At 43.8% G+C, this 26532-nt stretch overlaps 2 protein-coding genes and 1 long non-coding RNA gene across 12 annotated transcripts in view; 2 read left to right on the top strand and 1 right to left on the bottom strand.

Annotated features, from left to right (window-relative positions):
• The window catches only part of PDE7A (phosphodiesterase 7A), a 192073-nt gene extending 178943 nt beyond the window's left edge, over positions 1 to 13130 (top strand). For all 7 annotated transcript variants that reach the window (XM_069600119.1, XM_069600117.1, XM_069600114.1 and 4 more), the window contains 7 exons: positions 757 to 857; positions 2856 to 2987; positions 3196 to 3287; positions 5618 to 5762; positions 6667 to 6763; positions 7462 to 7542; positions 11296 to 13130. In XM_069600119.1, coding sequence (XP_069456220.1) covers positions 757 to 857; positions 2856 to 2987; positions 3196 to 3287; positions 5618 to 5762; positions 6667 to 6763; positions 7462 to 7542; positions 11296 to 11504 — 857 coding nt within the window. In that variant the 3' untranslated portion in view covers positions 11505 to 13130. The remainder of the gene's footprint in view (positions 1 to 756; positions 858 to 2855; positions 2988 to 3195; positions 3288 to 5617; positions 5763 to 6666; positions 6764 to 7461; positions 7543 to 11295) is intronic.
• Positions 13131 to 16549: 3419 nt separating this feature from the next.
• LOC138445798 (uncharacterized) lies at positions 16550 to 20415 on the top strand. Its single transcript, XR_011259002.1, has 5 exons — positions 16550 to 17534; positions 17726 to 17892; positions 18318 to 18493; positions 18771 to 18887; positions 19975 to 20415. It is a non-coding gene; the product is annotated as an uncharacterized lncRNA (long non-coding RNA).
• The window catches only part of MTFR1 (mitochondrial fission regulator 1), a 61947-nt gene continuing 54536 nt past the window's right edge, over positions 19122 to 26532 (bottom strand). For all 4 annotated transcript variants that reach the window (XM_069600122.1, XM_069600121.1, XM_069600123.1 and 1 more), the window contains 4 exons: positions 24503 to 24738; positions 22249 to 22513; positions 21462 to 21630; positions 19122 to 20702 (listed from right to left, as the gene is read on the bottom strand). In XM_069600122.1, the coding sequence (XP_069456223.1) occupies positions 20634 to 20702; positions 21462 to 21630; positions 22249 to 22513; positions 24503 to 24738 (739 nt within the window). In that variant the 3' untranslated portion in view covers positions 19122 to 20633. The remainder of the gene's footprint in view (positions 20703 to 21461; positions 21631 to 22248; positions 22514 to 24502; positions 24739 to 26532) is intronic.

The following is a 26532-nucleotide window of genomic DNA, read 5'->3' as shown; positions in this document are numbered from 1 at the left end:
ATTAACGAGAGTATTTAAAAAGCTATTTTAAAGGGTGGAATCAGAGTCAGTAGGAAGTTCCAGTGCTCTTCGCCTCTCACCACTGGGGTTGGCTCACGGTTCCAGGCACCACTGGACTGAGTGCAGGGCTGCTGGGGTCATGGTACAGGTTTGATGGTGGCGGGTGTGGCTGGACCCCTCATCCTCGTCTGCTTTTTCATGGTTAGCATAACTGACACTGAGCAGAGAAGCCAGATTAACAGGGCATTCTTCCCGCACTCCTGAAAAACTGATTCCAGATCCAAAACTCACCTCACTGATAAAGCATCCTGGAATCCACACACATTCCCCAACATCTGTACTAGTATTGCATCAAAGATTTTTGCTCTCTGATGAACTCATAGTTCCTAGAACAGCACCTAGCACAATACATATTTGTTGAATGAACTGTACTCCTTTTAGTTAACTAAGAAAGTATTTTTAAAGTGAACGACAGTCAAAGGAGTTTGGCATAGTGAGACTGAAAATTTTAAAAGAGAAGAAAAAAATAATTTTATAAATTTGACATGAATACCTTCTCATTTGAAAAGTTTCAAACGAGTTAGTCACAGTGGTGGTCATGTGAGTTCTGAAGTGGTTATCATCTCTCTGAATTGAACAGGTAGCTGATAGCCACGTGAGTAGGGTAAGTGGGAAATACATAATTGTTCCAATTTTTGCACTTGTAAGTGCCTCCTATTTGCAATTAAATTTGGGGTCTTTTTTCCTTCGATACAGTGATGATTCAAGAAGATTACCACAGTCAGAACCCTTACCACAATGCAGTCCACGCTGCCGATGTTACTCAGGCCATGCACTGTTACCTAAAAGAACCTAAGGTAAGGTGCTGGTGTTTACAGTCAGCCAGAGCCCTGAGCAAGTTCTCTTGATTTAATTTCAAGCGCTTCCTTAAGTTAGTGATTTTGTTGTTGTTTAGTCACTCAGTCATGTCCGCCTCTTTGTGACCCCATGGACTGTAGCCCACCAGGCTCCTCTGTCCGTGGAATTCTCCAGGCAGGAATACTGGAGTGGGTTGCCATTTCCTCCTCCAGGGGATCTTCCTGACCCAGGGATCGAACCCACCTCTCCTGCATTGGCAGGCGGATTTTTTTTTTTTTCACCACTGATCCACTTGGGAAGCCCTAAGTTGGAGATTTAATTAGACTCAGAAGCTTCCTTCTCAGGAATGACATGTAGCAGGATCAAGTTTGCAAATGTGGCTGTATTTTTAATCACACTTTAAGCTATAGAATCGAGGTGATTGTCGAGAGCAAGGCCGCAGAAGCCCAAGCGAAGGCCAAGGCATCCGGCTTCTCCATGCGAGTCATCTGGTGATTACGCTGAGCTCCATGAGGGCAGGAATGGCATTGGTGTCGTGTCCAGTGATGAATAGGGAGCTGTGGGACTGAAGTGGGAGACTTTACAGAACTGTCCTGGCTGTGGGGGGAGAACAAAGCAGACAAGACCAGCAACGCAGCCGCTGCCCATGGGGGCTGTTTCTGTAGCTGTGGGGCAGGAGAGAGGTGGGCGGTTGGTGGTCTTTGGAAATCAGAATGAGGAGGATGTGGTGTCTGGATGCCTCTGGGGGGTGAAGTAGGAGGAGGGGTAGGTGGACACTGCCCTGAGCAGCTGTGAGGGAGAGAAGGTAGAAGAGGGGAGAGGGCTGGGGAGGTGGTGAGCTCCATTGTGGATGTGTGCGGTTATGCGTGTCCCTGCCATATCCAAGGGGAGGGATCTAGTGAAGAGGTGGATGGGAGTCTGCAGTAAAACAGAGAAGTCAGAGTTGGGGGTCATCAGCCATAGATGCAATGGAAGCCGTGTTTGCTCTTGGGCGTTTCCTGTTCTAGAGCTGATGAAATTACACCCGCCCACCCTTAGGCCTGCTTCTAGACCCCTCTCCCCTGGGGCCTTTGTTCCAGCTAGATGTTGGGAGGGAAGCAGACTTACAGGGCCAGTTTGTGCCAGTCGACGCCAACTCTGAGAATACAGCCTCGTGGGTGCCACTCTTCTGGTTTTTCAAGAGATCGTGGAATATGTGAAAATGCCCCAGTTAAAAAACGCCGACTTTATTGTGGCATCATTCATATACAGTGATAAAATGGGTACGTGTTATGCATGTACGCCCAGCTGACCCAATTTTTAAATTAAACTGTAGAAAAATACTCTGGAGGGAAAAAAAAAAAAAAAAACCTCTGGGCCAAGCCTAAAGTTTCTCTTTGACCGTCTTGTGGGAGAAATTGGTACTTCACCACTACACAGCCAGGAAAGTGGACCAATGGAACTAAGTGTCGCATTCCAGGGGACCTGAGCAGGTGTGGGGGTAAACCTGGTCCACGGGCTGTGGGGCCTCAGCCTCCCACTGGCCACGCCCAGCCAGAAGCCAGGGCTGCGGAGCGGAGGGCAGCAGTGCCGGGCACCAGAGGGGAGAGTGTGCAGGCGAGCACGGATGCAGAGGCCGTCTGAACCCACACACGTCTGGCAGTGGTGACGTGAAACGCTTTTTGCCGGTGTAGCCCTGATCATCCTTCTTTCAAACACTTTTCACCATGGACATACCCGAAAAGATGATTTATACTTTAGCTGTCATCTTAGTTACACTTGTTCCAAATGAAGCCGTGTAAGGGTGAGCCGGGTCCGTGACCTCCCCATGGGCGAGGGACTGCATCATACCACGCCTCCTGCCAGGGGTGAGAGTGGACAGCACGTGGCAGGCACGCCTTGGCCTGGACGGACAGTCAGAGAAACATGAGGGGAGGAGGCCGATTTAGAACAGCTGTTGTCATGGTACAGTTTGTGGCAGACACGTCTGTAATCGGTTATTCCTCGCCACCATCTAGCTTGCCAACTCTGTAACTCCTTGGGACGTCTTGCTGAGCTTAATTGCAGCTGCCACTCATGATCTGGATCATCCAGGTGTTAATCAACCTTTCCTCATTAAAACTAACCATTACCTGGCAACTTTATACAAGGTGAGTGCAAGCTCTTCCTCCAAGTTTAATATTCTTGTATTCTAGAAAATGGGTCATGTTTTAGAGGAGTGAAAGTAAATTGGTTCTCAATGAATGCTAGAATTTTAACCAGCCTGATATTACTTAGAAACATTGCTTTATGTTCAGAAAGACTTGCCCTTTGCTAATTCAGATCTGCCCTTTTTAATTTTTTTTTTTTTTTTGGTAGAATACCTCAGTTCTGGAAAATCACCACTGGAGATCTGCAGTGGGGTTATTGAGAGAATCCGGTTTATTCTCACACATGCCATTAGAGAGCAGGTAGGTTAAGATAAAATTAATTAGTTATGAACTGTGGATATTAAGTTGGAAAGCAGTTATTTAAAGTTTTTAAGATTATGTTGTTATATTCAGGTATTCCACAATTTGGGGGTGAAAATGAAAGTCGCTTAGCTGTGTCTCTTTGCAACCCCATGGACGGTAGCCTACCAGGCTCTTCTGTCCATGGGATTCTCCAGGCAAGAATACTGGAGTGGGTAGCCATTCCCTTCTCCAGAGGATCTTCCTGACCCAGGGATCGAACCCAGGTCTCCCACGTTGCAGGTGGATTCTTTACTATCTGAGCCACCAGGGAAGCCCTAATTTGGGGTTAATTACCTTATTTTACAAATTTGCATCAAAATTGTAGTAATTTACACCTATTCTGAAACACAGTTAGTAGCATTTTTTTTTTCAGTGAATTTTTATGAAGGATCAATCCACAGATACTACAAAATGCATTCCAGATACACAGTGGCTCAAGCATGTTTACCTCTTATTTATGTAAATAGAGTTACGTATTTCCATTTTACACTCTTGAATAAAATCTTAGTGTAAAGGTAAATTGGATAGAAAGTAAACATTCTGTATAAGAAATAGATTCATTAAAATCTGTTTTAGGAAAAGTAATGAAGAGAAAGAATGGAAAACCTAATTTTTTTTTTTTTTCAGACATCAGTGTCATTTGATGTCAAGCAGACCATTTGAGCCGGGCTTCCCAGGTGGCTCAGTGGTAAAGAACCCACCTGCCAATGCAGGAGACACAGGTTTGATTCCTGGGTCAGGAAGGTCCCCTGTAGGAGGAAATGGCAACCCACTCCAGTATTCTTGCCTGAAGAATCCCACAGACAGAGGAGCTTCCAGGGCTATAGTCCATAGGCTCTCAAAGAAACTGGATGACTGAACAACTAAGCGCGTGCACGCGCACACGCACACACACACGCACGCGCACACACACACACACACACACACGCCATTTGAAAAGCTAACAAAAAGCACTAACGTAAAAGAGCCCGATACAGTGGTATTGTCAACAGAATCTTGTCATTGGTCCACCAACAAAAGCTTTTAATGGTGTCTCATCCCGAGAAGGTGACCTGGGGAAACGGTGTCAGTGGATATTAACTGCCTAATTCTGGAGAAAGGGGAGCATAAAAATGTGTTAGGATGTCAAGGTTTAAGTTACTGTCACTGCTCTTTCTTTTTTCTTTCCCTTTCTCAATTTAAAAAAACTTTATAAAACAATGGCTTTTGGTAATGATCATAAGAAAAAAGGTGGGCTTAAAAAAATTTTAAGTCTGTATCCATGGCTGCCATTTGGAGTTTGACGGTACTTCTGGTAAGTGAAATTGTTTGCTGTTGTCGTACAAATATATAAAAACTATTTACCACCATGTACTAACTGGTGTTAGTATATATAAATGCTCTTTTTCTTGAATAAAATGGATTAAATTACTCGCTTTATTATTTCCTTTTTATCATGTTTTGCATTTGATGTTAACCCTGTTGAATTCTCATATTTATTTCAAATAAAAAGTGAAAATCAGGAATGCTACACAGTCGCATCCTTTTATGTCTTCTTTAGGGTTTTATTTAATATTCGATATTGTGAGCTTTTTAATCTATAATGATCAGCTCTTTACTGATCATTATACAAAGAAAACATTGGTTGGCCCATTGAAACAAAAGGAATTTTTAAATATTCTTCCTATTTGACTTGAGAAAGCTTTTTGGATGATATATTTGTTATCTGTATTAACATGTTACATTTTCCCTTCCAGAAAATTTGAATAGTCTTACAGATAACTGATTCTTGAATTTGGCTCTGAAAATATAATTGAATCTAAACTTTATAGCATTGCTTGGTGGAGCTTCATTAGGGTTTACTCAGACGTATTTTCTCATGTCTGCAGAAGTCAGTAGTCGAATAGTCCGTTTTTCCTCCATCTGACCCTCCTCCTGCATCTCAAGCACCAACAAAGAATCCAAAGTTGTTCCCTACATCACAGCAAAAAATTTTCTCAAGCAACATGTCAATTGTACATAGACTTTTTTTTTTTTAAGGCATATAATTCCACCTGAAGGCTTTCCTTTCGGAGTGTTTGCCGAGTGGTATTTTCCTACCAGCTCTCTTGGTCTTGGTTTGACCATTTTAGTAGGTTTTTAAAATGTGTTCCTTAAAACCCATGTTTTGTGGTAGGTTAAAAGTTGAATGGCAGAATATCTTAGAGCTCAGTAAAGCTTTCTGAATATTAAGATTAAGGGAAAAATAATTAAAAAGTAGCTATTCAACTGAAAGCCTTGTGTTTCTCTTTCTGTTTCTCTACTTCCAGACAACAGATGGAGGCTCAGATAGGCGCTCTGATACTGGCCACAGACATCAGCCGCCAGAATGAATACTTGTCCTTGTTTCGGGCCCATCTGGATAAGGGCGATCTACATCTGGAAGATGCCAGGCATAGGCACTTGGTCTTACAGGTAAAATGTGGCCTGGAAAAATTCTGTTTCTAGGGCAGATGGTTAGAATAAAAATGAAATATTCTCATGTAGTTCTGAGTGGTTAAATCTTGAGAGCAAGCTGTGGTCTGCAAAGCGTCACCCAAGGCTGTGCAGGAAAGGTCCATCAGTTTTGTCTTTTTCACACTTGAGATTTCTGACAAAAACAGTGTTTTCAAGATGCGGTACCAGTCAACAGTAGCAGCTTTTTTTTGTTGTTACATTTTTGGCTGTGCCGCATAGCACACAGGATCTTAGTTCCCTGAACAGGAATTGACCCTGTGCCCCTGCATTGGATGAACAGAGTCTTATCCACTGGATGGCCAGAGAAGCCCCAACAGCATTTTAACAAGTTCTCACATATGAAAAATGAGAAATGACTGGTTTGTAGCTTTCTGATTAATACAGTTCTGTGTTAGCTCTCTGGAATTATCAAGCATGTTCAGTTTGGTTAGCAGGCTTTCGGCACCTCTATAAAATGATTGCTATAACTAACACTATCATAAACTCAGTGTGAAAATGAAAGTCGCTCAGTTGTATCCCAACTCTTTTCATCCCCATGGACACCATCAGGCTTCTTCTGTCCATGGGATTCTCCAGGCAAGAACACTGGAGTGGGTTGTCATTTCCTTCTCCAAGGGATCTTCTTGACCCAAGGATCAAGTCTGCTGCAGACTGGCGTCTGCTGCATTGCAGGCGGATTCTTTACCGTCTGAGCCACCAGGAAAGCCTCAAACTCAGTGTAAAGAATAATAGATGTCCTATTGCAACATTTTCTTTTTCTGTTTTAAGGTGTCCTTTTCCCCGCTATTAGAGTATATTTAAACTTAGTACATTTGAAATTTTACTCTTTTTCTTAAGACAGTTACAATATTTTGCTTGCTAGATGGCTTTGAAGTGTGCCGATATTTGTAACCCGTGTCGGACCTGGGAATTAAGCAAGCAGTGGAGTGAAAAAGTAACAGAGGAATTCTTCCATCAAGGCAAGTTACAGTGTTGAATATTGAGTGGTCACTTGTCCATTTCATTTTTCAGCATCATATGACTAGGATAACTCAGGCAATTAAAATAACTCAGACTAACTGCCAGACAGCTGCAGAGCCTAGCAGTAGGCGCCTGAGACTTTAGTGGCAGTTCACAATAGATGGACGTAGAACCAATAATGCGCAAATTGCGGACCTGTTTGAAAACGTCAGCAGTTATCTTTTGAAATGATCTGGTGTGTGTGCATTTATGAATAGACATAGAGCAGGTTTGAAAGTTTTGCTGTACAGAAGGATTGTCCTGCCCTTGCTCCATACTTGTCCCGTGTGAAGGGTGTGGCCGTAGGACATACTTTGTGAACTAAGGCCAGAAAGATAAAGATCTTCATTCCATGCATCTTCCTTTTAGAAATCTTAAGTTTTAAACTAAAACACTGTGACAGAATTACAATCCTGGGATAACATCTAGTTACGTTTTCCACCCTCTCCATTTGAAATAGGTTATCAGCTTGGCAACCTTTTCTATGTGTGAATAACTTTAAATTTAAAAAAGAACTAATTTAGAAGGAGTCCTCTCATGAGGATTAAGTATGTTACATTTTTCCTAAGGAATTTACAGGTAAGATGAGACTTTAATTATATTTTTAACCAATAAGGTATATTCCACATAAAGAATTCTCTCTTTTTTAAATTTCTAGGAGATATAGAAAAAAAGTATCATTTGGGTGTGAGTCCACTCTGCGATCGTCAGACTGAATCAATTGCCAACATCCAGATTGGTAACTATACATACTCAGATACAACTGGTTTTTAAAATGCCATTCACCTTAATTTTGTCAGGAAGAGTGGTACATCTGAAATATAAATATTAAAATGCTTATTTCTAATTTTTAAATAATTTAAGAAATCTTATTCCTGGATTTTTTTTTTTTTTTTTTTGACCCTTGTAATTTACTCTCATTTGATTTTAGTTGGTAAAAAGCAGAGCCAGGGCTTCCCGGATGGTCCAGTGGATAAGAATCTGCCTTCCACTGCGGGGGACACAGATCTGATCCCTGGTTGGGAAAGATCCCATGGCAGGCCTGTGTGCCACAGTCACTGAGCCCTGAGTGCTACAGCCACTGAGCCCGTGTGCCTAGAGCCCCTGCTCTGCAACAACAGAAGTCAGTCGCTGCAGCGAGGAGCCTGTACACAACTAGAGAAAGCCCGTGCGCAGCAAAGGAGACCCAGCACAGCCAGAAATTAAGTAGTTAAAAAAGAAGCAGAGCAGGTTTCAGTAACTTTCTGTTCTAAAATGGAAAATATAGGAACCTCCCTGGTGGTCCAGTGGTTAAGAATCTCCCTGCCAGTGTAGGGGACACAGGTTTGATCTCTGGTCCAGGAAGATCCCACATGCTGTGGGGCAACAGAGCCCGTGCGCCTGCTCTCTGCAACTAGAGAAAAGCCCATGCATAGCAATGAAGATCCAGTGCAGCAACCCCCTCCCCAGCCTCCACCCCCCCAAAAAGAAAGAAACTCTGTCATTCTGGAACTACTAGACCCGATTGCCAGCGAACACGCGTGACCTCAGGCTCTTCGGCGCCACCTGCTGGTTGACGCTGACTCCGCAGCACTGCGCACAGGCCACTGGAACCTGGCCTCAAGTCGTCTCCCCAGCACCCGCCCTCTCATTTACCTTCAGCAACTTGGTAAATGAGAGTTGTGGCTCCGCACAGCCACAACCGTGTGAAGGCAGGAGTCCCAAGCACGTGGGCTGTCCTGGGACAGTTAAGTGGACTCACAAGTGGCTGGGCAGCTCCTGACTCAGAGCCACCCAAGACAAGCGCTGCTGGGCTCCTCCTCTTCCAGTTTGCCCAGTTTATGCAGGTAGCAGGTGGTGGGCTTTGCGACCTCAAATCCTAAGGGAAAGTGAGGCTTGGAAAGAATCTCCTTCTAGGGCAAGTCAGGGAACTGTTAGAATAAACTTAGTGCTAAGCAGCAGTTACCCGGAGCCAGCATGTGGTCTGTACGCAGAAGTCATGTGGAGTCGATAGGTTTTCTTCTGTGATAGGAGCCCTGGGTCTGTCGTGTACTGGGTGAGAGTGAGGCACGTGACCCGGCGCCCTGTGGTGTCTGGGACAAGAAGAGAGAGGGGCACGTGGACAGGGACAGTTAAGTGGATTCAACGAGTGGCGGGACTGCTCGTGAGTCCAGGGTGCCTCCTGGCTGTGTCTGTGGCCCCGGCCTGGGTACTGTTACTGGGTGCTGAAGACCTCAAAGAACCCCAGGGAACAGAGAGCCCGGAGAGACAGCTAGTCTGTTGGATGGGAGAGACGGGAAGCAGATGCTCTCAGCCAGCTGGAATGGTGGCAGAATCAAAGAACAGGGATCCAGGCCTTCCGGTGGTTAAGACTTTGCCTGCCAGTGCAACAGGAGAAGCCACTGCAATGAGAAGCCCGCACACCACAGCTGAAGAAAAGCCTGCGCGGCAACGAAGGCCCAGCGCAGCCACAGATTTGTTTTTTTAAAAAAAAATTTTTGAGGCTGAATGCTATTGCATTTTTAAAAAAGAAAATGGATTCTATGAAACCAGTGGTAATAAGGTCCTACATTTGGGCACAAGACCCCACCTGCTCATGACCTGACTACGGCACCTAGAAAAAGATGGGGCTCCGGGCGCAGGTTCAGCCAGACCCGGGGGTATGAGGGTGGCTGCTGCCAGAGGCTGAAATGCTCTCTCACCGCAGTGGTGATGTTTTTCTCATGTCCTGTCTCTCCTCACCAGAACATTGCTGGTGGCAGACACATCTCGACTATTCACTGCTGAGCCCTGGCCAGCCCAAAGCAGTGCCTGGCATAGAGTAGGTTCTCAGTTAACACATGTGGAGGAGATGGGAGACACGGAAGAAAGCCATGTTTCCAGTATCGTCACTGCTACTTCATAGATCAGAATTGGTACACTTAAAATTCAACCATCAGACCATATATGACTTTCTGATTAAAAGTAGTGGGTGCAAACTGCTTTATTTCCATGACATTAAAAATATATATATATTATTTGGCTGCACAAGGTCTTAATTGTAGGATCTTCAGTCTTCATTACAACATGTAGGATCTTGACTTGCACCATGCAAACTCTTGGTTGTGGCATGCGGGATCTACTACCCTGACCAGGGCTCGAAGCCAGGCCTTCGGCATTGGGAGCACAGACCAGCAGGGAAGTCCCACCAGTGAGATTTTCTTATTGGTTAAGTGGACCATGTGTAGTTTGTGGTCCATAGAGTCTGTCCCTGAGAAGAAAGTTTTAGAGATGAAAAAAATTTTAAAGCTGTTAACAGTGATAGAATTTGAATGTGTATTTTCACGTCCTCAATCAAAAGTTTAGGAGGAAGATGTTATATTTGCTTTTGTTAAGGTGTTTCCTAGGAGGCTTCTTTCACCCTGTGTAAGATACTTCCCTGGTGACTCAGACAGTAAAGCGTCTGTCTACAATGAGAGAGACCCGGGTTCGATCCCTGGGTCGGGAAGATCCCCTGGAGAAGGAAATGGCAATCCACTCCAGTACTATTGCCTGGAAAATCCCATGGACAGAGGAGCCTGGTAGGCTACAGTCCATGGGGTCGCAAAGAGTCAGACATGACTGAGTGACTTCACTTAAGATACTGGGTAGTAGTATTAAGTCAGATACAGTGTGGGCTCGAGTACTGTGTAACCCAGAGATGCACACTGTCCTGAAATCACCTTCCTTTTTCTGGCTCTGAATTAAGGGAGATCGGTTGTATGAGCTGTCCATGAAATAGGCCCTAGTACACTTCCAGTATTCACTTTAATGGTTTATATTCATCTTTGTTCTTAGACTCGTACTTGGTGTCGTGGTGGTGTTTAGTTGCTAAGTAGTGTCTGACTCTTGGTGACCCCATGGGCTGTAACATGCCAGGCTCCTCTCCATGGGATTTCCCAGGCAAGGATACTGGAGCGGGTTGCCATTTCTTCCTTCAGGACATCTTCCCAACCCAGGTCTCCTGCACTGGCAGGCAGATTGTTTATCACCAGGCCACCAGGGAAGCCATGGTGTCGTGAGTTTTGGCTTTATAAATTCCTAGGTATCAAGACATAGAAGCCGCCCTGTGCTCGTGACAGGGATGATGATCTCCCCCCACTGATGGCAGAGCTGCTGCACCTGGCTCCGGTCTCGTCACCTGCAGCCCAGGAGATCCCCTTAGCTCTAGTGGTCTTGCGGGAACCAGCCCTCGGACCCGCTGAGCCCTGCTCCAGGGCCACCACAGTTTTGCTGAAGCATTAATAGAAGGATGTGGTTCTGTGCAGCTGAGAGGGATCATCAGAAGAGGTGTGCTGCGTTTGTCAGCTCACCTCCACTCCAAGTTTCATTACGTTGCTTGCTTAGATTCTTCGAGAAGGTATGTAAATTTTCACACACGTCTAGAAAAATAACAGCTAGATAGTACTGGAGTAGGACTTAAGAGAGTAAACTCTGTATTAACATTTGAAAGTTTCAGAACACGCACAGAGGCCTTTTCTCCTTGTTTTCTCAGGTTTTATGACCTATCTCGTGGAGCCTCTGTTCACGGAATGGGCCCGGTTCTCCAACACCAGGCTGTCCCAGACGATGCTCGGACACGTGGGGCTGAACAAAGCCAGCTGGAAGGGACTGCAGAGAGAGCAGCCCAGCAGCGAGGACACTGATGCTGCGTTCGAGGAGTTGAGCTCACAGTTAATACCTCAGGAAAACCGGTTACCCTAACCCCCAGAACCAGTGGGCAGACGCCTCCTAGAGGTTGTTAGAAATGTGAAACGGGGTCTTGAGGTGAGAGAACTTACTCTTGACTGCCAAGGGAAATGAATGATGCCAGCATTATTTATTTCCAAGATTTCCTCTGTTGGATCATTTGAACCCACTTGTTAACGACAAGACCCGAACCTACAGCAATATGCATTTGGCTTTTCGTGGGAGACCTTGAAGAGGCAGCGCCTGGCAGGAGCGAAATGGAGGGAGTAAGCGAGGAAGTTTTTGCAGGAAGAATTGCAGTGGCCCGTGTGCTCTTCGAAGCATCATCGTGAAGCTGAACTGAAGCCTTCAGCAGAAAGCTTCGGAATTTAACCAGCTTGATGCAAACAGTGTGTTTCTGTACCTTCCACTGGTTCTCTCGGAGAAAATGGAAATGTGAAGTGCCCAGTGTCTGCACCTCTGGCAGGACTCAATGTTTACAAACCAACTCTTGAAATATTGGTTCTCAATTTGCCTTGGAGCATGATTGTGAAGGAACCACTAAGAATTCTGAAGATCAAACCTAGAACTGCAGCTCTTTCTCCCCCTCCCCCAGTTTGCCTTTCTTTTTCTTCGGATGCCACCAAAGCCTCCCATTTGCTCTGGTTTTATTTCGTGCACTGGAAACTGAGCATTTATCATAGAGTGCCGCCGAGCTTTCACTCCAGTGCTGTTTGGCAATGCAATTTTTTTTTTTTAACTTTGGTTTTTAATTTGGGGCGGGCGGGGCAGAACCCCAGTGTCCTAGCTGTATGATGATTCCGCGGTGAAGACATTGCATGTTGTCTTCACTACTGTACACTTGACCTGCACATGCAAGAAAACAAACAAAAGGTGGAATGTTTAAAACACCATAATCAGCTCAGGGTATTGCCAATCTGAAATAAAGTGGGATGGGCCAGTGTGTCCTTCAGAGCAAGGGTACTAAAGTCCTCTCACTGCAGGGAGTGAGAGGTATGTCGTGTGTGTGTGGATGTGTGTTTGGGGCACGCTCGTGCATGTGTGATTGTGCATGTGTTCTATTTATCCACATGGCAAGGATCGGAGACGTTGGCTTTTATTTATTATTGTAGAATGTGACGTAGTGAGCAGCCACACGTGGGAGGGGAAGGGAGGTCAGCCGTGAGAGATGATGGCTCCAGATGCCAGATGCCTTAACTATGCACCAAGCTAAGTGACCAAACTTCTTGTTTTGATTTGAAAAAAAGTGCATTGTTTTCTCGTCCCTCCCTTTGACGAAATGTTCCCCTTCGACGGGCCTTTTGATGTGAACAGATGTTTTCTAGGACAAAAAAAAAATCTAAGGACTAATTTTAAATTTAACAAACATTCCACTTTTGTAATTTGTTTTAAATTGTTTCATGTATAGTAAGCACAACTGTAATCTAGTTTTAAGAGAAATCGGTGCTTTCTTTTAGTTCAATTGTATTTCCCTTGTTACTGTAAAAGACTGTTTATTAATTATGTTTACAGTTTGTCGCAACAGCCATTTTCTTGGGAGAAAGCTTGAGTGTAAAGCCATTTGTAAAAGGCTTTGCCAGACTCATTTTAATATGTGCCTGTTGCTGTTCACTTTTGATGAATAAAACCTATCTTTTCACATTTTTATCTTTGATATTTACCTTATAAGTCAATCTGTGGGAAAGGATAAGGCAGTTACCAGGAAGACTAAGCGTCCACTTCTTGATTCTTGCACTGGCTCACAGGACACTTGTTCAGGTGTCGGTGGGTGCAGGCATCATCCTGTGGGCCCACCTGTCACCTGCACCTCACAGGTGAGATGCTGAGGCCTGGGGCATAGATGGCTGAGTCCTAACAGCCCAGAGAAGTCGGCTCTGAGCCCAGCCTCTGGTCTCCACAGCCCTTTGTTCCCACGGTGGAAACCTCAAGCCCTCGTGCAGGTACCAGAATACCACTTGTGTTGGCCTTTTTAAAGTCAGGTAATAGGAAATGGCCACTTGATTCTGCTTGACTGGTTTCAGTGTAAGAAAGGCACCACTGGGCCTCTCCTTGGGCTCCCCAACTCTGTTTCATTAGAAGGGATAAGTGTCAACTCTGAATGCAAACATACTGTCACCATTTGCATAGAAGAGTGAGGACTGGTAGAAATACGGCATGAGCTGAGTAGGTGATTGTCAGTTCTGGGGTAATCACATGTTTTTAAACAAAGATGAAATTTATTCCAGCACGTGCAGAATATTCTATCATTTAGATATGTAGCCACAAAACAAGAGGGAAAAAAATAGCCATTATTAAAAAGTGACTATTGACATGTTTTACATTCTTTTCTCTGTTACCAAGTCTTTGAAATCTGGCGTGTCCTTGATGCTTACAGCACATCTCAGTTTGGGCCAGCCGTGTCTCAGGTGCCCAGTCTCCACGTGTGGCTTGTGGCCACCACACCGGACCGCTGGGTGCTGAAGTCTGATGGAGGCAAATCTGACACCCCCGTGTGATGAGGAAACTTGCGACTCACAGACTTAATATGTCAGTACGTGGAGAGCAGAACTGTCTCATGGCAAACTCGCTGTAACCAAACTCACAGAAACTTTTTCCCATTAGTAGTTTAATTTACAATGAGAAAGGTAAGTATCATTCTCTCATCTTAGGCAGATCTCCTTGGGAAGTTAAATTACAATCAGCCGGTTACTTGAGCATGGATTCCAAGCCAGGGAAGCAAGGTCCCTCATACATCCTGCAAGGAGGTGCCTACTGATGCTCGTGCTTGGGTGGACCGTGGTTCCCCTGGACGAGGCTAGAGACTGAGTGCCAGGAGCTGCGTCTCCACACCCACTTGACTAGCATGTCTAGTAGGTACGTCAGACCCTCAGCCGCAGGCTGCCTGGGCTCCGCCTGCCAGGCTATGCTTGCTGCTGCTTCTCTGACTTGGGTTGGATATTCAGAGGAATATCTTCCTTCCATTCTCGAGGGGCAGACACCTGAGTGTGCTCCAGTTTCCTGCCTGTGGGTAAGTAAACCCAAGGCAAAGAAACGTGGTGTTACATATATGTGGGATGAGCGTTGACAGCCCTGCTTCATAGTACCTGTGTATTCTTTGAACATTGATTTTTCTAGAAAAATCTGAGGAAACAGTACAATAATTCAGAAAACTTGAGGAAACAGGAATTTAGATCACATTTTAAAATAAGTATTATGGAAGAGAATGCAAAGTTCATATGAATTTTTAAGATAAAATGGGAGACTTCAAAGAATTGTCGAGCGTTGTAGCAGCTTGCCGGGGCCCTGGGGCAACCTTTAGTGCTGGGGGCAGCACCTCTGCTATAGGCTCAAGGTCCTCAGAACATTTTGGTAAGCCTTAGCTTAACAAAACCAAACAAGCTGCTTCCTGGTCAGTTCTTGTACTCTGTCAATGCGGTGCTTTATAATGATCTTCTTAATATAAAAGTAAAAACTTTGTTTTTAAATTTATTTAATTGGAGGCTAATTACAGTACTATAGTGGGTTTTGCCATACGTTGCCTGGGGAATATATTTGCACTTTAGGTCAGGTTAGAGGTGCTAGTAACTCCGAAGATGACTGAAACGGCCTCTCTTTCCAAAAAGCGTTCTTGACTCTTAAGGGTTTCAAATTTTTTAAAATTTTAACATCAGAGGTTCAGTGTTTACATGTGTACTGTTTTTTAATGTGTAAATATTTTGTTTAAATCTTTTCCCAGTTAATATCTCCTTCTTGGACCAGTGACCAATGGCTAATACGCATTCAGTAATGTTTTTAAATAAATGTGATATTAATCACCATGCTATCAGCATACATTTGAAACACATAGTTGTCCAGATGCATGCAGGACTTAGCCTGAGCCGTTCCTTGTTGGCTAAGGATTTGCAGGCAACCTGTGTCTTCTGGAAGGCCCCTGGTGGTCCCTGGTCTCCAGCGGGGGGTGACCACCACTGGGAGTGGACGCAGGTGCACACAGCTGTCTCCTCCACCTTCTTGTCTCTCGTGCTCAGCCTTAGTGCAGGGGCTCAGTTGTGTCTGACTCTGCAACCCCATGGACTGCAGCAGTCCAGGCTTCCCTGTCCTTCACCAACTCCCGGACCTTCCTCAAACTCCTGTCCATCGGTGATGCCATCCAACCATCTCATCCTCTGTCATCCCCTTCTCCTCCTGCCCTCAGTCTTTCCCAGCATCAGCCTTTTCTGATGAGTCAGTCATGTGCTCAGCATAAGACAGACTGGCATAAACTGTGCCATCAATGAATGCTGAACAAATTATTATTAACAGCTTGGTGTCGTGTTTCCTTTCTAGCTGTCAGTCTTTCACCATGCGCAGTTGTGTTGACGCTAGTCTAGGCTGCAGCCTGGGCGCCCAGCACCCGAGCTCCCGCTGTGCTGGGCACTGCACTGGATGTGGTAGCGCATTCAGAGTGACAGAGCATGGCCCCTGTACTCAGAATGTTTGGGTGGCAGTGTGTGGAAAGCATCTGTTGTATGACATGGTGGGTTTCTGTCTTGTACAAAATGAATGGTTTCATTGGGTAATAATGAAAATGATACCATTTCTAGTAATTACTGAATGTTATTAACATCCCTGACTGGTAAAATTAGTTTTCAAATTTGATTCTAAAATATGTCTTAGATGTTCAGTATGATACTTTTAGTAGAATTCTAGCTTTTATCATAATATCTTTTTTTTTTTTTTTAACTGTCATAGCTGCGTTAAATTGTCCTGAACCTATTTTAAAGCCTGGTAGGTTGTACGGGAAAGAGAAACACCCATTTTTAATATTAGATTCTTTTTTAGCTCTAATTTAAAACTGAAACACAGCAAACTTACTCGTCTATTGCAAGTTTTACCAGTCCCATCAATGGTCTTGTGAAGAAAGTGCATCTTGTATTAAATTTATGTTTAAGCTGTGCATTATTTGAGGTTTTTGAGCATAAATTTGAAGTGTTTCTTTATTGTTGAGCCATAAAGCAGTGGTCCCCAACCTTTTTGGCACCAGGGACCGGTTTCATGGAAGACAGTTTTTCCACGGACCGGGGTTGGTGGTGGTTGGGTTTCAGGATGAGTCAAGCGCATAACATTTACCGTGCACTTTATTATTACTACATCAGCTCCACCTCGGATCATCAGGTATTAGACCCTGGAGGTTGGGGAGACCCCTACTGTAAAGAATCAGGAGGGTGCATGATATCCCAAGGTGCTTTTTATCTTATGAAGAAAGTATCATAAAGGAATGTGATAAAATAACTAGCTTAACATTTGCAGAATTTTAAGATTTCCATCTAAGAATCCTCACAGGACAGGGGTCAACCTTTTCCACTGTAGGGAACGGTCTCAGGTCACTGCGGGTTAACTGGAGCTTTATATTGAGGATTCGTGTTCATGAGATAGACTGATCACTTAAGTGTAGCTTTTTGCTGCACCTGCTTCTTGCCACTCCTGCTTCTCTTCCAGCCTCTTCTCTACCTTGGAGTGTCTGCTTGGAAAGGCAGTAAACATTTTTAAAGCATTGTCTTTATGGCTAAACAGACTAGGTTTAGTCTTCTGTCACCTCATCTTCTGAGTGGCTTTCTAACTTGTAAAATGTGTGTCTCTTAAAAAAAAAAATGTACTGACACATAGTTCAGGCCGAGTCATTGTCCTTGTTCATTTCCTCATCGTATTTTGTATAAACTGCTCATGGGTACAGCTGTTCCTTGTGACCTGCTTACTTGAGTTCTGAGTACCGAATGCACCCCTCTCTCCAGGTTTCTTGTTCAAATTCCCAAGGGACAGGCTGGACCAACTCAGGAAGGCTGATCCTGGGCCCCCGACCAGCCTCTGCCTTAGCAGGTGCTCCCCTTGCAGAGGGCCGTCTGCTCTAGGTCGAGGTTAGAGATGTGACGGTCTCGCGTGCTCTCCACCCTCACTGAACACCAGGTTACACAGCAGCTTGCCGCTGCACGCTTCTCACTGCCTCTCGTCTTCTGATAGCAGGCGTGGCTGGCCAATGAAGAGGGACGGCTCCTAAGCCATGTGAGCGGAAAGCTGTTCATACCTCTGGTAAAGTCGCTGTTGTGAAGAGTGTCTTTCTCCCCCAGATTAAGGCTTTTGCCAGCTTGGAAGAGAGCAGTTGGGAGGGACGGGACTGCTGTAGCAGCCACAGCTGTTTGGGATGGAATGGGAGGCACTATATGGATCATCTTAATTACCTTCTTGATCACATCTAAATTCCACCCATGTTACTCTCTCAGCTTTGCGGAAGGAGCCCTCTGACCTTTCAGAGGCTGGAGAACCTCCCAGGGAAAAGAAGTTTGAGAATCTCCAGCCAGAGGAACAGTAAGGTGTGCAGTCCTTACAAAGCAGACTAAGGACAGCAGTCTCAGAGGGAACTATCTAAGATTTCTGGATCCTTCCTTAGGTATGCTGTTTTTATTTCTTTTCCTCAAGCGATTGCTCTGGTATCGATAAAGAACTAGCCTGCTTACAAGATTGATAAGGAAAAACTAAAATGAATGTTAAGAAACAGGCTCAGTGGAGCAGCACAGAACACTGACTCCAGGATGAGGAGAGGAGACAGGACTTAGGGGAGGCTGAAGGTCATGGGGAAGGAAGACTGACGGTAACAGGCAGTAACAATGATACTGGCTAAAACCAAGTACCTCCTCCTGCCTGGCGATCCCAGAACTGTTGCTACTGGGTTCACACCTGAAAGTTTAAACTTTTATCTGCCAGATCTAGTCCACAGAGAGAACTTCTGTTTTCAGAGAAATTACTAGAGGATGGTTTTTCCAGCTGTGTGTTTCCAGTAGTTGTTACCTCGTGTTTTCTTCCTTTCCCACCAAGATGCAGACTCACAGGAATTCATACAGCAAGAGGATAGGATGCTTCTGCAGAAGGGCCTGCGACTGGGCAGACAACCAGGACGGAAGACCTGAGACCTACCCCTCCACCCTGGCCCGCACACAGGGACCTTGTCTCCTAGGAGAAAACTGTCTGCTGGGAACCTTGTGTAAAATAATGTAAGAACTTACTTAGTACTCTGCTATTCATAGAATGTGTTCAGAATGTCTCTTTTAATCCTCATAATTTCCTGAACTGAGCATTATTCCCATTTTAAAAACAGATGTGCCTGGGCCAGGATCACATATACATATCGTGTTTTAACCCCAAGTCCAGGGCTTTTTGACTCACATTATGTATACAGTTGACCCCTGAACACGGGTTTGAACTGCGTGGGTCCACATATACGTGGAATTCTTTCAGTATGAATACAATACCTGTATTTACATTTTACAGATTTTAAGTACGGAGAGAAGCTTGAGTTTGACCAGAGGTCACAAAATGTGGAATCAGAAACTAAAAGTTTGAGCTTTGATTCTTTCCCAGCTGTTCCAGGTTCCTACCCACGCTTGGGTGAGTTGTCAGTTCTTTTGCTACTGAGGCAGCGATAGCAGTATGGTCTAGGGGAGGTGGAAAGAGAGTCCCAGAGGTGGGTTCTAGGCTCGAGAACCCCGAAGAAACTCACATGCCTTTCTCTCTTAATGCTGAAGGTGAATGAAAAAGGTGACACATTTTAAGCAGTATATTTCCACTTGGAAAATGCAGAAAGCAAATTATTCTAAAGTTGCATGTATACAGGCATGATGGTCCAAGGAAAAGAAAAGTTGCTTTATTTCAAAACAGTAACTTCCTCATTTTGGAGCACTGGCTAAAAATTCAATTACTGATACAAATATAAATAGTTCTTAGGAGGTCAAAATAAGTATATCAGGCGAATTTCCTGAATTTAAAGGCAGAATTTTTAAACCATAGAAAACAATTAGAAACAATGTATGTCAACAACATGTGTAAAATTAAGCCACAGTTCAAATTTAAGCTAAACAGCCAAACCATGAAAATTACCTCAACTAGTATTAGCTGCTATCGTTTAGAACATTGCACACAGTTTCAATAACTTAAAAGTGAATGTATCTTCTTCATATCTCCTAATCGCCCTGGGAAGTGGAACTTTTTTCCCCACTAGTTTTAAATAATAAGTCCAACTATTTACTCATGGTAGGAGATTCTGGATAATTAGAGCTGAGTTTAACAGAAATACAGAAAATCATGACGATACATGAAGCATTTAGAAATGATGACTTCCTTAGAAGTCCTAGATGAGAAAGGCGGTTCTCCACTTCCTGACAGTACCTACAGGTTATGCTGCCACATGGTGGATGGAACTCAGCAGAACAGCAGTCTGACCGATGATAAGCAACGTACAGGAAATTGGCGCCTATTCAATGTTCCATTATAAAGCTACTATTTTGACCAGTATTAAAAATTTTAACTCCATTATGCTGACATTTCCAGAAGTGTTAACTTAGCAACAGGTCATCTTTATGATATGCCATTTTATTAAACTGAAAGAAAAAGATGGTACATTCTAGTTTTCACTTTAAAAGAGATTTAATTCAATAGTTTGATTGCTCACTATTGAAAACTACATTTTCTTCCTCAGAACTGGGCAGCACTGAGGTGGAAACAGTTTTCATGATCCTTGACTTCCCTTAAAGGAAAGTATTACGGAATTTCAGCAGCAAACATTATCTGGTTCCTACTCAAACCCCATCTCCAAGAAAATGTGAGAGAGAATCTAAAAGTTCTGTTCAAGGCAAGAAGAAATTCCAAACTCAAACATTTTACTCCAACAATTTGGATATACCAGCTGCTCCATCACTGGGTAGGAATGATTACCAGCAGCCTTGTCACTGCCATCACTAAATCTTATGTCCTGCTGTATGTCCAAATACATGCACATAAAATATGTGTACAGATAAATTAGTGTTAATTAAAAACTCACGTCTATAAAATGTCCTTCCTTTGTTCTGAAATCTATGTACTTGTTTTCCAGACTGGAAACCTAAACATCTTGGCTACACATTAAAAACGTGCTGGAATGTACATATGCTATGGAAAACTTCAGACTGACCTTCTCTTAAAAGCAAACAAATCTAGAGTGCTTTTGTTACAGCATCATACTCTAATGAGACCTAAAAGGAGACCACTAAGTACTAAATTCAGGTATTTACCAAACAAACAGTGTTGATATCTACTAGCCGAACAGCCCTAAGAAACCAACAGCTGAACTTGAGATAGTCTTTGTCAGCTCTTTGTCTATTAGGAAGTTGAAGCATTTTCAATTAAAGCCTTCATTTTTCCAGTAGACTTCAACATGTGTGGACCAAACTAGAAAAGAAACAAAAAAGATACAGGTTCATGTAACAGCAATGATAGCCCCTTCCCAACCATGGACCACAAGGTATGTTCATGAAAAATCAAGCAGCTCAATAGTATTAAAACTGTTATAGTATGTTTATAACAACCTGTCAATTCATATCAACAGTGAGAAAGATAGCAAAAACTGTAATCATTGCAAGACCCTAGCTTGGTCCAATTTTACTTCTTTTAATAAAAGAAGGAAGACAGAGTTTCCTCTTCAATGTTTAGAGTTTCAAAGATGCTAGAATTTCTAGGATATCTACCTCTCTGGCATAGATAGATAAACACATCTCCCCAGTGACAGTAACCTGAGGAAAGGGAAGGTCTAAATTAATATTTAAGAGCTTCCATGAAGTCTGCTCAGTCTCCACCGCTGCAGGGCCCACAGCCTGTAAGGCCCTGGACAGATCTCTTTCCCCTTCATAAGAATTTCACAGGTGCCCTAAGACAATGACCTTTCCTTTCTACATCACAGCATTTACACTGTCCTTAGATATAAGTTTTATTGTAATGAATTTCACTTCATTGTGCTTAAATATAAACAAACAGCATGGAAAATTTAACACGGGAGATACCCAGGGTTAGCTTTTACTTACAGAAGAGCATCAGGAGGGAAGCAGTCTCGCTGGCGCTAAGGACTAAATCCTACAGCACATCCTTGCGTCTTGCGCAGCAGTGGACTGGCCCTCAGGCTGCACTAAGGAGAGAGGTCTGCCCAGTACTCACCAACACTCTCTCGGAGGTGGCCTCTGATTCAGACTTTGGGATTCCTTTCTCAGCTTCACCTTGACTATCGCTTCGATACCGATAAGCAAACTTCTTTTTCAGCGCCTCTGCTATGAGGGCAGCAGGGTCAGCAGCATCTGCCGGCTTGGGCTTTGTGTCTTGTTCTGACCTTAGAGAAGTGACGAGAAATCAAGGGGGCATTGCAGCGCTGACAGCACGGCTCTAGCAGCAGAGACACTGACGTGGTGAGGTGGGGAGCCCTAGATTTACGGCTTGACAAAACAGCACAAAGGTACCCAGGGAATAGTTCCTCTAAGGAGCAGAGACTGCAGGCTCCTTCAAGGCAGTCAGGGTTCCCTCCTCCACAAGCCTGGTCCCTACCCTAGCAGGCACACAGCTCAGCCTGAGGGAAGAATGACTGCACAGTAACAAGGCTTCAGAGGCGATGGGGGAGAAATGAGAGTGGCCTGCCAGTGTTTGTCCTGCTCTCAGTTAACTGCATACAAGAGCTCCTGGGGGCTTATCTTTTTTAAATTAAAAACTTAAGAGCTATTCCAGTAGTCATGCTATAAAACAGAGTTCTCAAGAAGCTTGGTGTATGTGTGCGCTCGCTCATGTCCGACTCTGTGACCCTATGGTCTGTAGCCCGCCAGGTTCCTCCGTCCATGGGATTCTCCAGGCAATACTGGAGTGGGTTGCCACTTCCTCCTCCAAAGAAGCTTAGCAGTTGCTTATAAAAGGCGTAGGAAACCAAGGGAAGTGGGCGAGAAGGCAGACGTCTCCTCACCTTTTCACTGATCGCAGTTTCACGCTGTTCATGTCTTTCAGGATCTCCAGCATGTTGGGCAGGTCTGTTTTCTTTGGACTGTTCCTGACCGGGGTCTTCCCCGCAGAGGCGTTTCTCTCTCTCCGCTCTTTTATGAGATCAATAGCAGAAGTGCTCTGCTGGAGCCCCGGTGGGGGGAGGGGCGGCGGCGGAGGGGGCGGCGGCGGGGGCGCTGGCTGGACCGGGGGTGCTGCTGTGGCAGCGGGCCTGGTGGATTCTAAGTCACCTGCAGGAATGAGGGGAAATCAGTTTAACCCTCGTGGTAAGAGGCAAATAAAATATTTTAAAAGTACAGTTATGTTAAGGACTTTATACCTGAAAGCAGTAACCTTAAAAAGAATCTCAGTCACAAGTAAAAAGGAAGTTTCAGTTACTTGCTTGGAATCTAAATGCCTGAATTTCAGTCATGGTATCATTTAATCCCAGTCTCCAGATGGAAATGTTCCATTTAACTTAACAGGGTGCTTTTGTGATATCAAATGTTCAGGTCTGACTGCTTCACAGTGTGCAGCTACTTGTAGATGAAACAGCATCTGGATTGCCCACAGAACTGCCTCCAGTAGGTAGTCTGACAGTTTAGTACTAGAGTAAATAACTATCAGATACCTCTGTGGTTCTTTTAAGTATATTTACATAGAAGGTAAGCATGAACTAGAGAATGTAAATTAGCCAGAATGAGTTTAAAAGTTTCAGATTTATTGAAAAAAATTGAGAGAAAAAAAATTATAGCTAATTCCCCAAAAGAATAAGTAACTAAGAGTTAAAGCGGTTCTAAAATAAGGACCTAAAAATCCATCTTTCTGACTAACTGGAGATTAAAGAGTTGTTTGGGCTTGAACTATATTGATTAGTTTATTCAAGGGAGTTGGGTTGTAAATAGAACATCTAACAGAAATCCTCAGATGACCTCACAATTTACAGCAGTTTTCCTAGTCTGCCAGAAGAGGGAGGTAAAGCCAAAGAGAAATGTATCAGTAACTTATAGGTTAAACAGAAAAGGGCAGGACTTTGGGTTTTCAAAAGTCACCTGTAGATTTCACTGAAATAACACCAGGTGCCGGGAGTACATTTGCCCTGCCCATCGTGGCCTGACCCAGGTTTGAGGAGGTTTCCGTGTAGGTTACATTAAACTATAGGACCACAAGCTAAGTGACTCAGAGGTGGAATAACTATCCTTCACCCTTCAGAGCTGGCTTATATTGAATCTTGTCAAGACTCAGGAACACTAGGAAAACAACCACTGCTTGCCAGCAGATTAATAAGCTAGGATTTCAAGGCTATGGTTTCTTCTCCAAAGTGACAATGCCACAAAACTAAAAGCAACGCTATTAGACCAGAGTCAGAGGCCCTGAATTCAGTTTCCACTCTAGGCAAGAGGGAGACAAATGAATATTAAACAGCTACTTTGCACTAAAGATACTATATATAGTTTCCACATTTACTCCCATAGTAACTCCACAACATGAGTAACCACTATCGCAGTTATAGAGCTTTATGCTTGCCTCAGGACACGTAGGTAACTAAACACACTCAACCCTGTCAGGGCTGTCTTGCAGTTACCTCCTCCAGTCTGATGTGAATGGTGCCATTAGCACAGACAGTGAAGTTCCCACAGCAGACACATGAGCAGTGTTCACCTCTATCAGTGGATGTATATTTTATCTCCAAAATACACTCATCATCCTCTGACAGCATTAAGATTATTCAAAACAAATGAAAACCACTTAAACTTGCCTGGGTCCTGTACTGGACCATGCAGGGGACAGGCCCCTAGTTTTCTAGCAAGCCCAACAGCTGTTGCTAATTAACTTCTTTAAAATTTTTAATTGTAATATAATTTATAATGTGTTAGTTTCCGTGTATAGCATACTGACTCAGTTATATATATGTATGCATACTGGGGGCTTCGCAGGTGGCTCAGTAGGTAAAGAATCTGCCTGCAGGGCAGGAGACACAGGTTCGATTCCTGGGTTGAGAAGATCCCTTGGAAGAGGACATGGTAACCCACTCCAGTATTCCTGCCTGGAGAATGCCATGGACAGAGAGGAACCTAGAGGGCTATAGTCCATTGGGTTGCAAAGAGTCAGACATGACTGAAGAAGCAGAGCCCACAAATATATATATTTCACATATATATAATTTTTCCCCCAAGTGAGTGGTATTCTCCCTGCTCCCCACCCGCATTTGCTGACTGACAACTGGAGGACTCACAGACCTGCACTGAGGTTCTGCTGTTCCTGGAGGGTCACGATCTTGGCAATCTGAGCTCTGAGGGCAGCAAGCTCACTTTCAAGGGCACAGATCTTCTGCAGCGCTTCCTCATTGGCCAGCGTCGAGGTCTGCAGCGGAGGCTCTTCTGGAGACAGGGTGGGTAAGGACGGCTGCCTGCTGTGGGGCTTCTCAAAGAAAGGAAGATCATCCTGAAGGGTTGGCCTTGACCGGACCTCTATCCTGCAAGGAGGACAGAAGTTGGCTGTCACAGGCTTTGAGAGGGGCTATGAAAAACTGTCACTTCAAAGTTAATCAACATAGCAGAAGAGAACATCTGAGAGCCACTTTTCAGGCTGACCTTACATAAAACCCCCACTGAAAGTTTCAAGACAACAAAGCACTTGTCAACCTGCTGTAGATCCACACCAGGCCAGCTTTCTTACTGCCATCATTCTTAATTTCTATCTCTATATTTTATATTCAAGCCCATACTATCAGGAGGCATCACAGGTTTCAGCAGTGTCTTTGCCAATTCATGTTTTGTTTTGGTGGCGTGAACTAAGATGATGCAACTTTTAATGCTCTTAAAAATGGTAAACTAATTATTGGTTATAAATGACAACCAAAGCAGTAGTCTATTAACCCTTCCTCAAGGTCTTTGTTTCCACATTTCCATGTCAGTGTTTTCCATATGAGATAAAATATACCAAACTGTAAGACATACTGTAACAACATGAGCCAAACTACAGCATTAGACACTAAAAAGGAGGGGGGGGGATAATTATAATTGAACTCATGCAGTAATTATTAGATGGTCTCATTTTCACTTAAAGGTATTCTAATATGCACTGCACTGTAGCTCCATATGGAAGTCTTCTGGGGTTGAGAACAACATTCAGATTTCAACTGTCAATTTGTATATTTATCCATTTCCTCCTATTTTCTACAATTAGGTTTTTCTGGCCTCTAAGCCCTTTTCTCTTTTTTCTTCCTCTGGCTTTACTGAGGAATCACTGGCAAATCCTGTATGTATATAAATGCTGTACAGCATGATAATCTGACCATGTGTATACACTCTGGAACAATCACCACACCCAAGGTAAGTACATCCCAGTTCCCTCACAGTCTCATGTGGCCATGTGACTGTGAGTTTGGCTAACCGGACTGTAAGCCACCTGGGAAGGCTGCTTGGAGGGCAATGACTTGGTTCCACAAGAAAAGAAGGCCTTTCATCTCTAACCCCACCCATTATTCCTCCTTTTCTGAGAGCCGTGAGTCACCAAGCCCAGAAGCTAATGCTGACGGGAAAGCCACAGCTGAGAATGCCCAAGAGCCTGGCGGGTGGTTTCTGGGCACACAGTGGAGCCACTGGCAGCTTCAGACTATCCACTCAGGGGGGTTTCTGACTTGAGAAAATAAACTTCCATCACCATTATTTTGGACTTCTGTTTCGTGTAGTCAAACTTAATCCTCTTGTAACATTCACCAACATTATATCCTATTTTAAAATAGTTCCTTTAACTGAATATTGCAATTTTTTGCTTGAGAAATGAGACAATTCATTCTTCCTTGTGTTTGAATGAGTAAATTCTTGGACCTTTAGCATTTGGTATTTTGCGCTAAATTCAGGTGGTTTTCTTCATATCTAATCTTGATTATATCCCGTTAAACTACCACATATACAGGATGGTTTCAAATTGTTTTTTATAGTATTTTTTACAATATTATTAAAACTATTTGGAGAATAAATGTCCTAGTTACTACCTGGCCCTATTTTAGCTTACCTAGTAATCAACTTTAATAATACTAACCTTGTTCACTTTCATTTGGCATATTTTGGGGGTAAGGGAAATATATTTGGCTTGCAAAAAGCTTTAATTACCATTTTCTTTCTAAGCCCTACACTGGGAAGAAACAGGTGATAAAATATTTAAAAAAGTAATGATGATTAAAAAAAAAAACAAAATATTTAAAAGAAACAATACCAATGCTCTGGTTAAACACATTAATAGGTTCTTTAAAAGATTATAGAGA

Source organism: Ovis canadensis, chromosome 9 (genome assembly GCF_042477335.2).
Source record: "Ovis canadensis isolate MfBH-ARS-UI-01 breed Bighorn chromosome 9, ARS-UI_OviCan_v2, whole genome shotgun sequence".
Taxonomy (NCBI): Eukaryota; Metazoa; Chordata; class Mammalia; order Artiodactyla; family Bovidae; genus Ovis; species Ovis canadensis.
The sequence above is the reverse complement of the archived record's forward strand: the minus strand, read 5'-3'. Positions and strand labels throughout refer to the sequence as shown.